The sequence below is a fragment of the Sebastes fasciatus genome, chromosome 22 (genome assembly GCF_043250625.1).
Source record: "Sebastes fasciatus isolate fSebFas1 chromosome 22, fSebFas1.pri, whole genome shotgun sequence".
Lineage (NCBI taxonomy): Eukaryota > Metazoa > Chordata > Actinopteri > Perciformes > Sebastidae > Sebastes > Sebastes fasciatus.
This window is the reverse complement of record NC_133816.1, coordinates 14,269,146-14,281,617: the sequence shown is the minus strand read 5'-3', so window position 1 is coordinate 14,281,617 and position 12,472 is coordinate 14,269,146. Positions and strand designations below refer to the sequence as shown.

General features: G+C 42.3%; 1 protein-coding gene across 1 annotated transcript in view; it reads right to left on the bottom strand.

Annotated features, from left to right (window-relative positions):
* arhgef40 (Rho guanine nucleotide exchange factor (GEF) 40) overlaps nt 1-12,472 on the bottom strand; it is a 51,098-nt gene that overhangs the window by 17,994 nt on the left and 20,632 nt on the right. The window contains exons 8-19 of the mRNA XM_074623078.1: nt 11,631-11,745; nt 10,881-10,974; nt 10,671-10,757; nt 9,292-9,408; nt 8,125-8,223; nt 6,727-6,878; nt 5,089-5,227; nt 3,750-3,869; nt 2,289-2,480; nt 1,691-2,197; nt 868-1,241; nt 128-377 (exon numbers count right to left, since the gene is read on the bottom strand). Of these exons, the coding sequence (XP_074479179.1) occupies nt 128-377; nt 868-1,241; nt 1,691-2,197; nt 2,289-2,480; nt 3,750-3,869; nt 5,089-5,227; nt 6,727-6,878; nt 8,125-8,223; nt 9,292-9,408; nt 10,671-10,757; nt 10,881-10,974; nt 11,631-11,745 (2,246 nt within the window). The remainder of the gene's footprint in view (nt 1-127; nt 378-867; nt 1,242-1,690; nt 2,198-2,288; nt 2,481-3,749; nt 3,870-5,088; nt 5,228-6,726; nt 6,879-8,124; nt 8,224-9,291; nt 9,409-10,670; nt 10,758-10,880; nt 10,975-11,630; nt 11,746-12,472) is intronic.

The window sequence follows — 12,472 nt, the reverse complement described above, 5'->3', positions numbered from 1 at the left end:
TATGGGACCTGTGATGAGGGGTTGCAAGTAGCCACTTTTTAAGGGGTCCCAAGCCAGAGCGGCTGGGTCCCAGTGGTCAAAATTGAAAGGCTATACCAACATAAATGAAGCCCAGATTGTAACTTACATATTTGCTGAAGCAGTCCTGTTGCAACAAGCTCTGCACAAGAGCGCCCTCCATGGCCGGGAGCAGGTTCTGCGAGTGGAAGGTGCTGAGGCTGGTCCAGTTGGGTAAGAGGGTGTCTGCCTTCCCCCTGATGGAGGCCGGGGTGTCTGAGAGCTCCAGTAACGGGAGGTAGGTCTCTTCTACGCCCTTCAGGATGGCCACATACTGCCTCTCTGAACTCAGCATCCTGCACCAGAGCAGGTACAGTTTACTAGAAACGAGGAGATGATAAGGCGATGAGTACATTTGCGAAAAGAGGGAGAAAGAGGAGAAGTGAAGGAAGAGGAAGTGAAGATAGTAGTTAGCAATAGGGATGGGACAAAAAATCGATTCACCTATGTATCGCAATTTTTTTTCGGCACCCAAGTATCGTGATAATATCGAATCGGGAGATATGTGAATCGTCCCAGCCCTAGCAAGCAATGGCCACGAGATCAAACAGTTAGTATGATCAAATTATCTGATTGCATGCTGACCGATAAAATCGTTCTGAAACACACTTCAGCTGTAGCTAAAAAGGATGAATCACTTCTTTCTTTCATCTCAGCCTGGCCAGTTCTTACTGTAATTTATAGTCTTGTTTTGGAGCTCTCAGCCAACTCAGACCTTCTGCTGTTTTTTTTCTTCTCACACACAAGTTCCCACACAGAAGAAGGACATTTTATAGAAATAAAAAAGGAGTAAAAGAAGAAAAATGTCACCTCTGTGCAGTTGATCCGGCCCTATCTGTCCCCGTCTCCCTCTCGGTCCTCCCTAGCAGCACGTGTTGCCGTGGCGACCCCGTGTGGTCCACCACCTCCTTGCTGCTGACCTCCACCCCTCGGATTAACACTCCTCCGCCTCCTCCTCCTCCGCCCCAGCCAGGGATGGCTGCTGCCATGCTAGTGGTGATCACCGGGTCAGCTTGTGCCCGTCGCCCCAGCCAGGACATGGGGGAGTTGCGGCTCGCCCCGCCCGTCGGGGACTCGGCGGGTTTTGGGGTGGCCGTGCCTCTGCGGGGAGCCAGGAGAGCTTGGAGGTCAAAGCTTGGGTGGCGCCTTCTGGGCGGCTTGGAGGGGAGCGGGGCCTCTGTGGGCTGAAATTTGAGGGACATTGTTAGATTTCTTGCAATTATTGTCCCTTAACGGGACTATTTGTAACTTTCAGAAATGCTTGTTAACAGCGACACCTGTGGCCGTTTAGTCAACGAAAGTCAGCGTCGGGCTCGCGCTTGTGCTCGCTCTACATAGACATGAACGAGCATCGCTCAAAACAGTGAGGCGACACACGTCAGCTAAAACCACAATATCACTCTACATTTCACCTGCTTGGCAGTAATGTTAGCTGACCAGACGAAGGTCTCTCCATGAATCAATGCTGATCTTAGTGTTGGCTTTTCCTGCTTCAGCCTCCGGGGCTGAAGCAGGAAAAGAAACGTTATCGCCATATGCGAGCATGCATGGGATCCCGACCCGGTAGATTTATACGCTTAAAAAGTTACAAACAGTCCCTTTAACATGACAAGAGGATGAAGCACAAACTCACGCTCTTCTTTGCGGGATTCAGAAGGTTGTGCAGGAACTTCCCTCCTCCAGCTCCGCTTGCTCCTCCTCCCCCTGCTCCCTCCTTCCTATTCCCTTTCTCCTCTCCTATCTTCAACGTGGAGCAGGTCTGCGGTCTGAACAGCGACGCCAGGGATCCCCAGGACTGCATCCCCCCTTCGCCTCCTCCGGCTCCCAATCCCCAGTCGCCATCTCCCTCAGAACCCATCAGGTCCCAAACGCTGCTGGCGGACGGCGTCTTTGGCCTCCCCTGGCCCTGATTCTGGCCCCTGTCAGGCTGGAGGAACCGGGGTTTAACCTGCGCTACGGTGCGCTGGTAGCGCTCCACCGTCTGGGTCCAGAGATCCAGGAGCGCCCCGCCGCCCAGCTCTATCGCTAAGGAACGGGCGTCCTGGAAACGGGACGGGGGGATCGGAGGGAGGGAGGCGAGAGGGCAGGTGGAAGAAGGGGAGGAGGAGGTGGAGAAGACCACCTCGCACCACTGGGTGGCCTGCACAGGAGACGGGAAAGAAAAGTCGTCAGGAAGATTTGAAATGTGCGATCACGACTTCCTGTGTGCATAACAGACAACTTCCTGTTACCTCGGTCAGTGTGGACAGCAGCCTCTGTGTGTTATCCAGGGTGGTCCAGCAGTCAGACAGACAGTGGGACATGTCTCTCAGCTTCTCCCTGACCGGAGGAAGTCGGATCTGGATGGCGCTCAGGCCGGCCCAGTCCAGCTCGCACCAGCCCTCCAAATCGCTGAGCACTGACAGAGTCTCGCTGTGCAGCTCCTAAAAGGATTCAGGGAGATCCACTGTGAGGCCTTGGCCTGGAAAAATACCCTGAAGTGTTTACAGTAGAGGCTTGACAAGATACACTTGGGAAATCATGAATGGAATAATGGGAACTGCTTCTGCTGGGAACAAACTTCTACATTAGACCGTATCCACAAGAATGGCAAATATACCACTGAACAGCAAAGTGGGCTGAAAACACATCTGTTTACATTTTAAACTTTTAGCTATTGACTGCTCAAGTCTTTCAGTATAATTCAGAGTAACATCTATAGCATAGCCTTGCAGTGATAACAGGATTCATTTTCCTTGAGTTAGGATGACTGGTATTGTTTTAGAGGACATTAAAGCGGCTCCAGAAGGGAGAAAACCACATTCGCTGCACAGTGCGCCCTCTCTCCCTGTAGAGATTCCCAGTGCGACTGTCAACCGGGGCGTACTGTCCTCACTCAGTGCAAGGGGTCTGCGGCACCCCCATCCCGTTTACCATGCTTATGATTTGTGACTTCTTGCCATCAGCATTCATAACCATAAAACCTTGATGATAAAATTGTTTACTAGAGCGCCGTGTTCTTTATAGATCTAGCCTCGTAATTTTGCTCTCAAAGTGCTCCAGATTGATGCATTTAGCTTTAATATGTTCATAATTTTCTTCCAAGGGAGCATGCCCACCGCAGTCTCTCAAAATCTGATGACGAAGAGTGTATTACGTCATCCAAAGCTGCCCCTCCTCCCCACACTTCAAAACTCATTCCGGTGCTGCTGATTTTGGTCATACTAAAAAGTCCACACTAAATAGCATGTTACTATGGAATTTTGGAGGCAACCATTGACATCTGAAAAAATGCAAAAAATGCAATATTGTTGTTTATGTAATAGTTCCAGTTTAACCCTACGCAACATTTGCCAAACAGCGTCTACTTTGACCACAAGTGGCAAATACAGGAGCGTAAATTTTATGAGATTACATAATCTTTTAAATTATTCTGATGGGACAACTTTCTGTTTGTTTGTTTGTTTGTTTGTGGCAAAAATTGGTGCAGTCTTTGTGTCTACATGTCATTGTTGATGTAACCACCGAATGGCGCCAAAGTGAGGGATTTTTAAATCCTTCACATAGTGGCTTTAATTTCAAGAATCATGCTGTGCCAACTACATTGAAATAATACAACATATATTGAGTATACAAACAAATATACACACATATGCAGATGATCCTATGCTGTACAACGGGTTTAACAAATACTGTACTGAAAAATGACTCACATTTGCTGTTTCTCTGAATGTCTTGAATTTCTGCTGTTTGAGTGAGAGTCTGCTGAGGGACAGAGGAGGGTCCTTGTAGTCTTCCAGCTGTGACTGGACTTGCTCAATCTCCTTATCACACTGGGGTATAATAAAGAGAGGGAGCGAGGGGTGAGAGGAGGACATAAGGCATTTACTGTACATGGAGGACAAAGAGAGAGATGAAGGAACTGCAGAAACATCAAGCGGAAGGAGATACTGCAGGGGTGAAAGAGAAGATGGTCATTAACTGTATTACATCACTGTAATATGTTGAATATAGTTTAAGAGTTTTCAGTAGGTTGTGGCAGTGCACTACAACATATTTGATCAAATTTATTTTGGTCTTAATTATTTATATTTATTTAATATTTTTATTTGTCTAGTAGTTTTCAAACATATTTGCCCACTCCCATGTTGATAAGAGTATTAAGTACTTGACAAATCTCCCTTTAAGGTACATTTTGAACAGATACCAAATTTGATTAATTTGCGATTATTCGCGATTAACTATGGACAATCATGCGATTAATCACAATTAAATATTTTAATCGATTGACATCCCTAATATCTATATTTTTCCACATTGAATATTTCTGTTTAGTAGTTTTTGCTAGGTTGTGGAAGTGCACTAACATTACGTTACACATAGTTACAACAGTTACTTATTTATTTTTATCTAATTTATTTTATTCATTATTTATATGCATTTATATTTTTATATTTTGAATATTTCTTTTTAGTAGTTTTCAGCAGGTTGTGAAAGTGCACTAACGTTACAACAAAGTTGATCTAATTTATTTTGATCTAATTTATTTTATTTATTTTTACATAATTTATTTAAATATATATAATTTATTTTCTTTTTCTTTATTTTTTATTTTGAGTTAAATCATATTTTAAAGTTCAAGAAAATTCACTGTTAAAAAGATTTTTTTTTCATGTTCGTGATCCCAATATTGACCAAAAATAATCATGATTTTTGCCATAATCGAGCAGCCCTAATTTATAAACCTTTTTTTCCAGTATACTGTATTGCATTGGACATTTTGTATCCGTGTTGTTGTGCTGTGTGTGAGCAAGACAAGGGAGTAGAGTGAAGAAGAAGAAGCACATTTTAGTGAAAACACAGCCATCAGTAAACACTAGCAAATCAGGGACTTTCCATCCAGTCTCTGTTGGGAACAGTGGAGAGGATGGGTGGAGTCAGAGCAGTGAACATCCTTCATGTAGAGTGCCATGCTGGACGCTGAGCAGCAGCTAACAGTCTGCCAGCTTTGTGAAATGAGACTAAAAACCACACACTTCCTCCCTCACACACCTTTTCCAGTTTGTCCACCAGCCCCGCTAGGCGTCCCAGAGCTTCCAGGTCGCGACCTCTCTGGTTGGACACTCGGACGAGCCGGTGGAGGGAATCATCCACGCTGTCGTAGAGTTTAGAGGTCGCGGCAAGAGCAGCCCTGATGGGACGAAAGTCAAAAATTACAGCTCATGAACAGGAGAAGTTTTGTTACTTTTCCTATTCTAGTGACAACTTGTCATCACCAAAAAACACCACACATTTCGGCTGGTAGAAAAGATGTCATTATGAAAAACAAAAAAGCCTTGCAGACCAACTGTCAGGCAAAACAGGAATCAAATCAGCAATCAGCCTATACTTGTATTTGGCCTCATTCTTGTGCAGACTGAGCCAAAACTCATTACTGGATAAGAAGAACAGCTACGAATACAGCAGTCTTTAGATCATCTTTAAGCTGCAGTCGGGCACAAACAAACAAGCCTGCATCGCTCTGTCCTCTGTTTGATGTGAAGTTCACATTCCTTTTCTCCTCCGGCTGGTTCTCATTTTTTGGCTGAAAACAAACAACTTTGTTTTCACGATGAGGATTATTTTTAACCTATAACTCATCTTGACAAACAAAATCCCTCAATCAAATACAAGAACTGGGAAGGCAAAGGACATGCAGATGCCTTTTCCGCCCCTCGGGACCGAGCTGCTTGTGTAAGGTGGTTTCTGCATGTCTGAGTATTTGCCCAATTAGTTTGTCGTGACGTCTTTGTATTTAAAATAGTCCTACTTCAATAGGCCTGTGTCTAATGTATATTCCAGCACTATACAGTCTCATTAGCATCATAACAAGAAGAAGCGTATACAGACACACAATGCTACTCTAATAATGAGTCTTTTGATAAAACAGCCCATGTACTGAATATTATAATGCAATTTCTTTCACTTATTTTCATGATACTGATAGATTCCTTGTTTGGAGATACATTAACTGACTGTGGTATTTTTTTGTGTTGTAAAACATGTAGGGTTTTACACATAGACTCTATTTTTAGGCAACCAAAATGTTACAATTAACTGAAAACACACTGTGAAAACACTGTGAAAGGATTAAAGTTCTAAGATGAAAACACGGACAACACCCAGACTGGACAACGCCGTGGTAGCGACCTGTCAATCACAAGGTAGCCACACCCTAAAGCATCCCCTGCTTTATGGCCTATTTGACTCTAAATGGGACCATAATTTACTAAATGAACATCATGCTGTATTGAAGAAGACTTGAAACTAGCGATTGAGACCAAAAACTCATGTTGTTACAATGTTTACTGAGGTAATAAATCAAGTGAGAAGTAGGCTCATTTTCTCATAGACTTCTATACAATCAGACTTCTTTTTGCAACCAGAGGAGTCGCCCCCTGCTGGCTGTTAGAAAAAATGCAAGTTTAAGGCACTTCAGCATTGGCTTCACTTTTTGGAACCAAGTTTCTGTGTAAAGTTAGCGGCGATAACATTCTTATGTTTGGTCCTATTCGAGAATTTAAATAAATTGATTCCCAATAACAAGCTGCAGGCTGTGTATCAAAAGCAAAAAGGGGAAAAAAAAGAAATATGACAACAAAAGGTAACCATAAATGCACCAAATTTGTATGAAAATTAGGCTTCCTGTACCTGCAGTCCGGTGACTTCTGTGCCAGTCCAGTTGCACTATTGCTCAGTCCGGCAAGCCAGGCCCCGCCCCTTTGTTGTGGTTCAGTTAAGCGTTGGTCGGCCAGGACGCTCGCCATGAGCTGTCGGTGTTTGTCGATGCTCAGAGGAACAGCCTGAAGAAGAACAATGTGCTGTCATACAGGAAGCGATATACGGACAGATTCGTATCCACTATTTGTTTTTATTTTGTTAGTACACATTGATTTCTGGGATGCACCAATAGTTTCTTATTTTTGCTCTTCTCTTAGGTAAGAGAATAGTTTACGAGTGGTCGAGAGCACTCTTACATAAAGCTTTCTAATCTAACATACTATTGGTCCATTGATCCCGATTAAGACTATAAAAGCCCTTGGATGATATTGCTTGCGTTCAGCTTCTGAATGGCTTACATACTTTTCTTCGAAGCTTTTTGATTTTCCTGTAACGCCAGTACTGATGCTCTGGAAAATCACATGTTTACTTTGTTTTAAGTTTATTAAACACTACCTCGATTTCACTACTGCTGAAATGCCTTTTTGGTGGCTTCGCTCCAATTCTTGTATTTGCACATGGCACAACACCCTTATATAGTGTTTAGGGGGCGTTACCTATCTAACTATAAATCATGAAATCCCTGTCTGTTTGTCTCTCTGTGTGTGCAATGTTGAATGTGTTTGCAATTTGGCCAGATGGTGGCGCTATAACAAGGAACTTTAAATTTTGGGCTGTAACTTTTGAGCTGTCTCAGAAATACAATTATTTTTTCCCTGGATTTTGTGTGCCCCGACGAATCTATCCATATAAGCCACGCCCATTTGCATCGAGAATGATTTTCCGCCGTTTTCAATGTTATCCAACTCTTATTTTTTGCTACTCCTCCTACGAATTTTGAGCAATCGTCACCAAATTTGGTACAGAGCATCTGTGGACCAAGCTGGAAAAAGTTACTTTTTCTGATTTTTGATTCATACAGTTTTGCTATAACTGACCCTCAGAGTTAGATCAAATGCCGTGGGCAGGGCTTATGTTACAAGAATTGTCATATCTCCTGAACGCTTTGTGTTAATGCCACCACATTTGGTGGACATGTGTAGATATGATGTCTGAGTGACCGTGGCGAATTTGGTGCCATTTGGCCAATAGGTGGCATTGTAGCAGCATCATCTAACTATAAAGGAAGTATTCTCGGTCAGTCTGTCTGTATATGTATATATGACTCCCCTTCGCATATCTCGAGAATAGTCTTTTCTCTTAAGAGAAAATATAAGAGAAATTTAAGAAAATGTTACTGCAGCCCAATGTGTAATCTGGATTTGGCTTCTATCTGACATGCAGTACAGTAAGATACAGTACAGTAAGGGTCACGTTAGACTTCTGTACCTTGATGTCATCTGGCATCGGTTCAGTGTCCATAGACTGCAGTGCTTCTCCGAGGAGTGCGAGGGCGCCCTCACAGCGCTCTGTCAGACTCTCCAGGCTCTGACGGGGGAATAAAAAAAAAAATAGGAAAAAAGTAGTGTGGAATCAGTGATTTTGAGATTCTACTTATTTCATCATATTAACTCAAAACACAAACAGTAAGTAAAGTGGACACAGGTTAGTGTACAAAATCGTTCATTCTTTGTTTTTTCAAAGTCCATGGGAGAGGTCAGAGAAAGTGCAGAGGACAGGAAAATGTTTTCATCTGTTTGGATAAAGCGTAAACTGTCTTGGGGAAAAAAGCCATTAAGAGCCCTTAAGATTCTTCTCAGAGCTCCTTTCTTTGATTTATCCTCCACACCCAGTTCATCACGAATCTTTTAAATCATCGACCACTGCCGGACAAGCGCTGTTTTCCAGCCAACATCCTCTTATCTGTCCTTCCTCCCTCTCCAAACGTTTCCCTCTCCCACTCACTTTTCATGGTAATACTTTAAACTTGAGGTACACAAAACTCAGTAGTAATGAGAACCTAAATCAAACAAATGGCAGATTTTCACACTAAAATTGACAGTGGTATAAAGTCTCCAGCTGGGATACTGTATACGGAAAGCTACTCTTGGTGTGTATATATAAGACTCAGACTGGGAGGCCACACAATTGCTAAGAAATAGAATTACTGCCTCGCGGTTGTGTGCCTCCACCAACCAGTCAAGTTGCAGTTCACATCCACATCTGTCTAAAATGTCATCACCTCATCATTTTATCCTATTAGACATTTGTGTGAAATTGTCATAATTGGGATATGAATCCTTGAATTATGGCCAAAAAATCTGTTCATCCTTGAGTCCATGTGGATGTTCCAATACCCATACTACTACACTATTTAGTATGTCCCAATACATAGTATGTCAAAGGCCCTATGCCAAAAATACTACTATATCCGGTCGCATTTTGCAGTATGTTCCTCAAGACCACTTTAACGAACGCACACTCAGGTCAGTAAATCAGCCCCAAGTGGATCTACCGTGAAAAATAGAGTTACAAAATTATGGAGTATGTAAATATTTAGAGGAAAGGAACAGGAAATGATTTTATTTAACCAGACAAAAAGCAGCAGGTTCTCACCAGTCTGAAGGCCAGCCAGTCTGAGTGGCAGTGGGTGAAGTCTCCGTCCATCTCTTTGGGCAGCTGCTGCTTGTCAACATATTGCTGAAGGACCCCTGTTCCTCGCACCATGTGGATCTGGACCGAAAGAATAAAAATAACAGCAACAGAAGGTAGAGAAAGGGAATGTTATGTTTATGGAATAATGAGATTTCAGAAAATTAGGCAAAAAACATGAGATCATGCTGTAGCCTTGAGCAGAGAAACTCTTATCCAAGAGCTTTAGTGTTTACAAATGTCTGGCAATAAAAAGCTGCTAATATGTTGCACTAATGGTTACAAAAACTCTTCCTTCTTGATTCTTTTTTTTTTGTGTAAATATATTTTATTTATACAAACTAGGGATGCACTGATAAGCTGTATGCCTCACTGTGAAGTGAGGAAACATCAGACTTGACTTAAACATCGCTTTCCTAACAAATAAATACATAGATATACATTTACAGAATTGTTATTCATTATTAAAATAATAAATCGTATGCCACTGTAATTGGACATTTATGAGTTCCACACTACTCTTTATCTTACAGAGAGTCGTAAAAATACGGAAAGGGCCTCCATATCTTACTAAAAGTTTAAGAGGTCCCTTTGTTCCTTTTTGATTCTGAGGGTGTATTTGTTTCAACCTTTTTATTTTATTTTTTTAAAAGAAAAGAGCTAAGAATGCAAAAAGATGTTCTCCTATTACAATTGCATCAACTCCATTTGTTAAATTATAAGCAGGGATAAATAGGATTACAATCAAACAACAAAGTGGACAGAGGAAGGCGCGGTGCAGCTGTTTTAGTGTTAACGTCTTTTGGGCGGGATTTCCTTTTAACTTGCAACGTTTTAATACTGCCAAGTAGAAACACAAACCACATGGCGAGAAGAAAAATTCTCATGCGTGTGTGTGAGAAAGATCTCTGCTGATCGATACAAAGCAATGAGGCTGAATTGCCGGTAAAATAAGGGGTTATTTGCAAACTTTAGATGTGCCAAATGTATGGAAATAAGGTTCATTTACAATTCAAGCACAATGTGAACGCGAGATCCAACAAACAGCATCTGACATTCATCAAATTTTAGCTGAGCACAGAAACAAAGCATGGTGCATGAAATGTTATTTGCTTTTGAATATTTTTGCATTTCATTTCGGGTTATCCCTGCTGTTATGATGGCCAGTGGAGGTTCAGGAACCGTCATTGGTTTTGACATGTTTTTATACGTTCCTTGTGGATGTTGTACCTGCGTTTTAGTACTTAGACGTGCAAATAAAACTGAACCTAAAGGAAATGAATAACGCTATGCCGTACATTTGCTGTAACTGTAAACATGTGATTTGTACTGTATGAGGTCACCTCTGCTCCTTCCACGTTGTGAGAAACGGACTCCTGCTGCTCTTCCACCAGAACCAGAACCGATCCGAGACCGCCAGGAACCAACACCTGGAACACACAAGAAACACATCAGAGAAACACATGTGCTGGAGCTACTTCACCACATCTGCAGGCTAATTAGAGCAACACAAGCAAACGTTTCGCTAAGTTTGGCTCAGCTTTTTGTCTCACCTGGAACAACTTAAGAGCAGAGAGACAGAGGGCGGAGGGTGGAGAGCGTCTGCTGTCCATTAACACCGTGAGACCTTTTTCTTTGGCTGCAGGCCTGATGAGGATGGATGGAAAGAGGAGTTTAAACAGGAGCAGTAGTTGGGTTAGATAGTTAGAAAATTAATATCATAAGATTTAAACTAATTCTAGTACTTTTTATTGGACAGTCATTATATATAACAAACATTAAACTTCATATAATTTCTTCCCAACCCTGCTGACTTTTGTTCAGACTCGCTGTGAGCAACAGACGAGTGGTGATTGTTCCGCTAGGCGAACTGGCAAGCTTGAAGATGTTTGTTAAATTGACTCTGAATCAGTTTGTTATGGTTTTTCTCGGCTTTCTGGCATGACATGCTGCGCTTTCTTTGTCCCACCTTTTGCTGCATTTTTGGCAAAGTCAGCAAAAAGCAAGTCAAGTCAATCATAATTATGAAGCATTTTGGCGTAACAGGTTTGTAGATGAGCAGCGTAACAAGAAACAACTGACACAAGCCCAAATATAAACATCAGAGGACAAGCTATTCATTACATTTTTGTAGTACAAAAGGGGATAATGTGCAATGTAAGGGTTACTAAATTGACACGCCTTAATTTCCTGGGGATATCTAGAAACTTATTGTGAAGAGACGTCTGAAACAAACTACTAAAACCACTGAAATTCTTCTCTGGATTAATTTTCCGATTGGAGTAGGAAGGACGCAGCCTTACCGAGTGATTTTGTGGTAGCAGGCCAGGACCTGGGCCATCTCCTCCTCAGAGAAGCTCTCCTCTGATGCATCTGTCTCCGTGACAACCAGAGCGCGTCCCAACCTGTCCACTGTACCTGTGGTCGGTATAAGCATCAGGTTAAGCACTGAGAGAGGACGCCAAGAGAAAGGTCTAACATGCTCAGACTATAATCAGTCTACATTTTGTATACTATAAGCTTGTCAATGTCATGCACTTCTATTTGGGATCATCATGTTTAAAGTTTTGGAGTTCCCATAATGCTTTGAGGGATGCAAGCAGAAAGTAAAATGTTGCCATGAAGTTGGTTTGTTAGTTAGTTGTGGACAGGCGGCAACCTCTGAGTCTGAGAAGTGAAGCCAATGCTGAAGTGCCTTAAACTTGCATTCTTTCTAATAACCAGCAGGGGGCGACTCCTCTGGTTGCAAAAAGAAGTCTGATTGTATAGAAGTCAATGAGAAAATGAGCCTACTTCTCACTTGATTTATCACCTCAGTAAACATTGTAAACATGAGTTTATGGTCTCCATCGCTAGTTCCAAGTCTTCTTCAATACAGCATGATGTTCATTTAGTAAATTATGGTCCAATTTAGAGTCAAATAGACCATAAAGCAGGGGATGCTTTAGGGCGTGGCTACCTTTATGGACATTTATCCACAATGGACATTGGGGATATTGATATCCCTGGATAATGTAAGTCACACTGACTCTAACAGTATGTATATCACGTGATTTTATTGTGATTTCTGATGCAAAATTGTGTTAATCGGACAGTTAGGGGACCTACTAGCCCACCTATGTGTACTAGACAACAACAAACAACA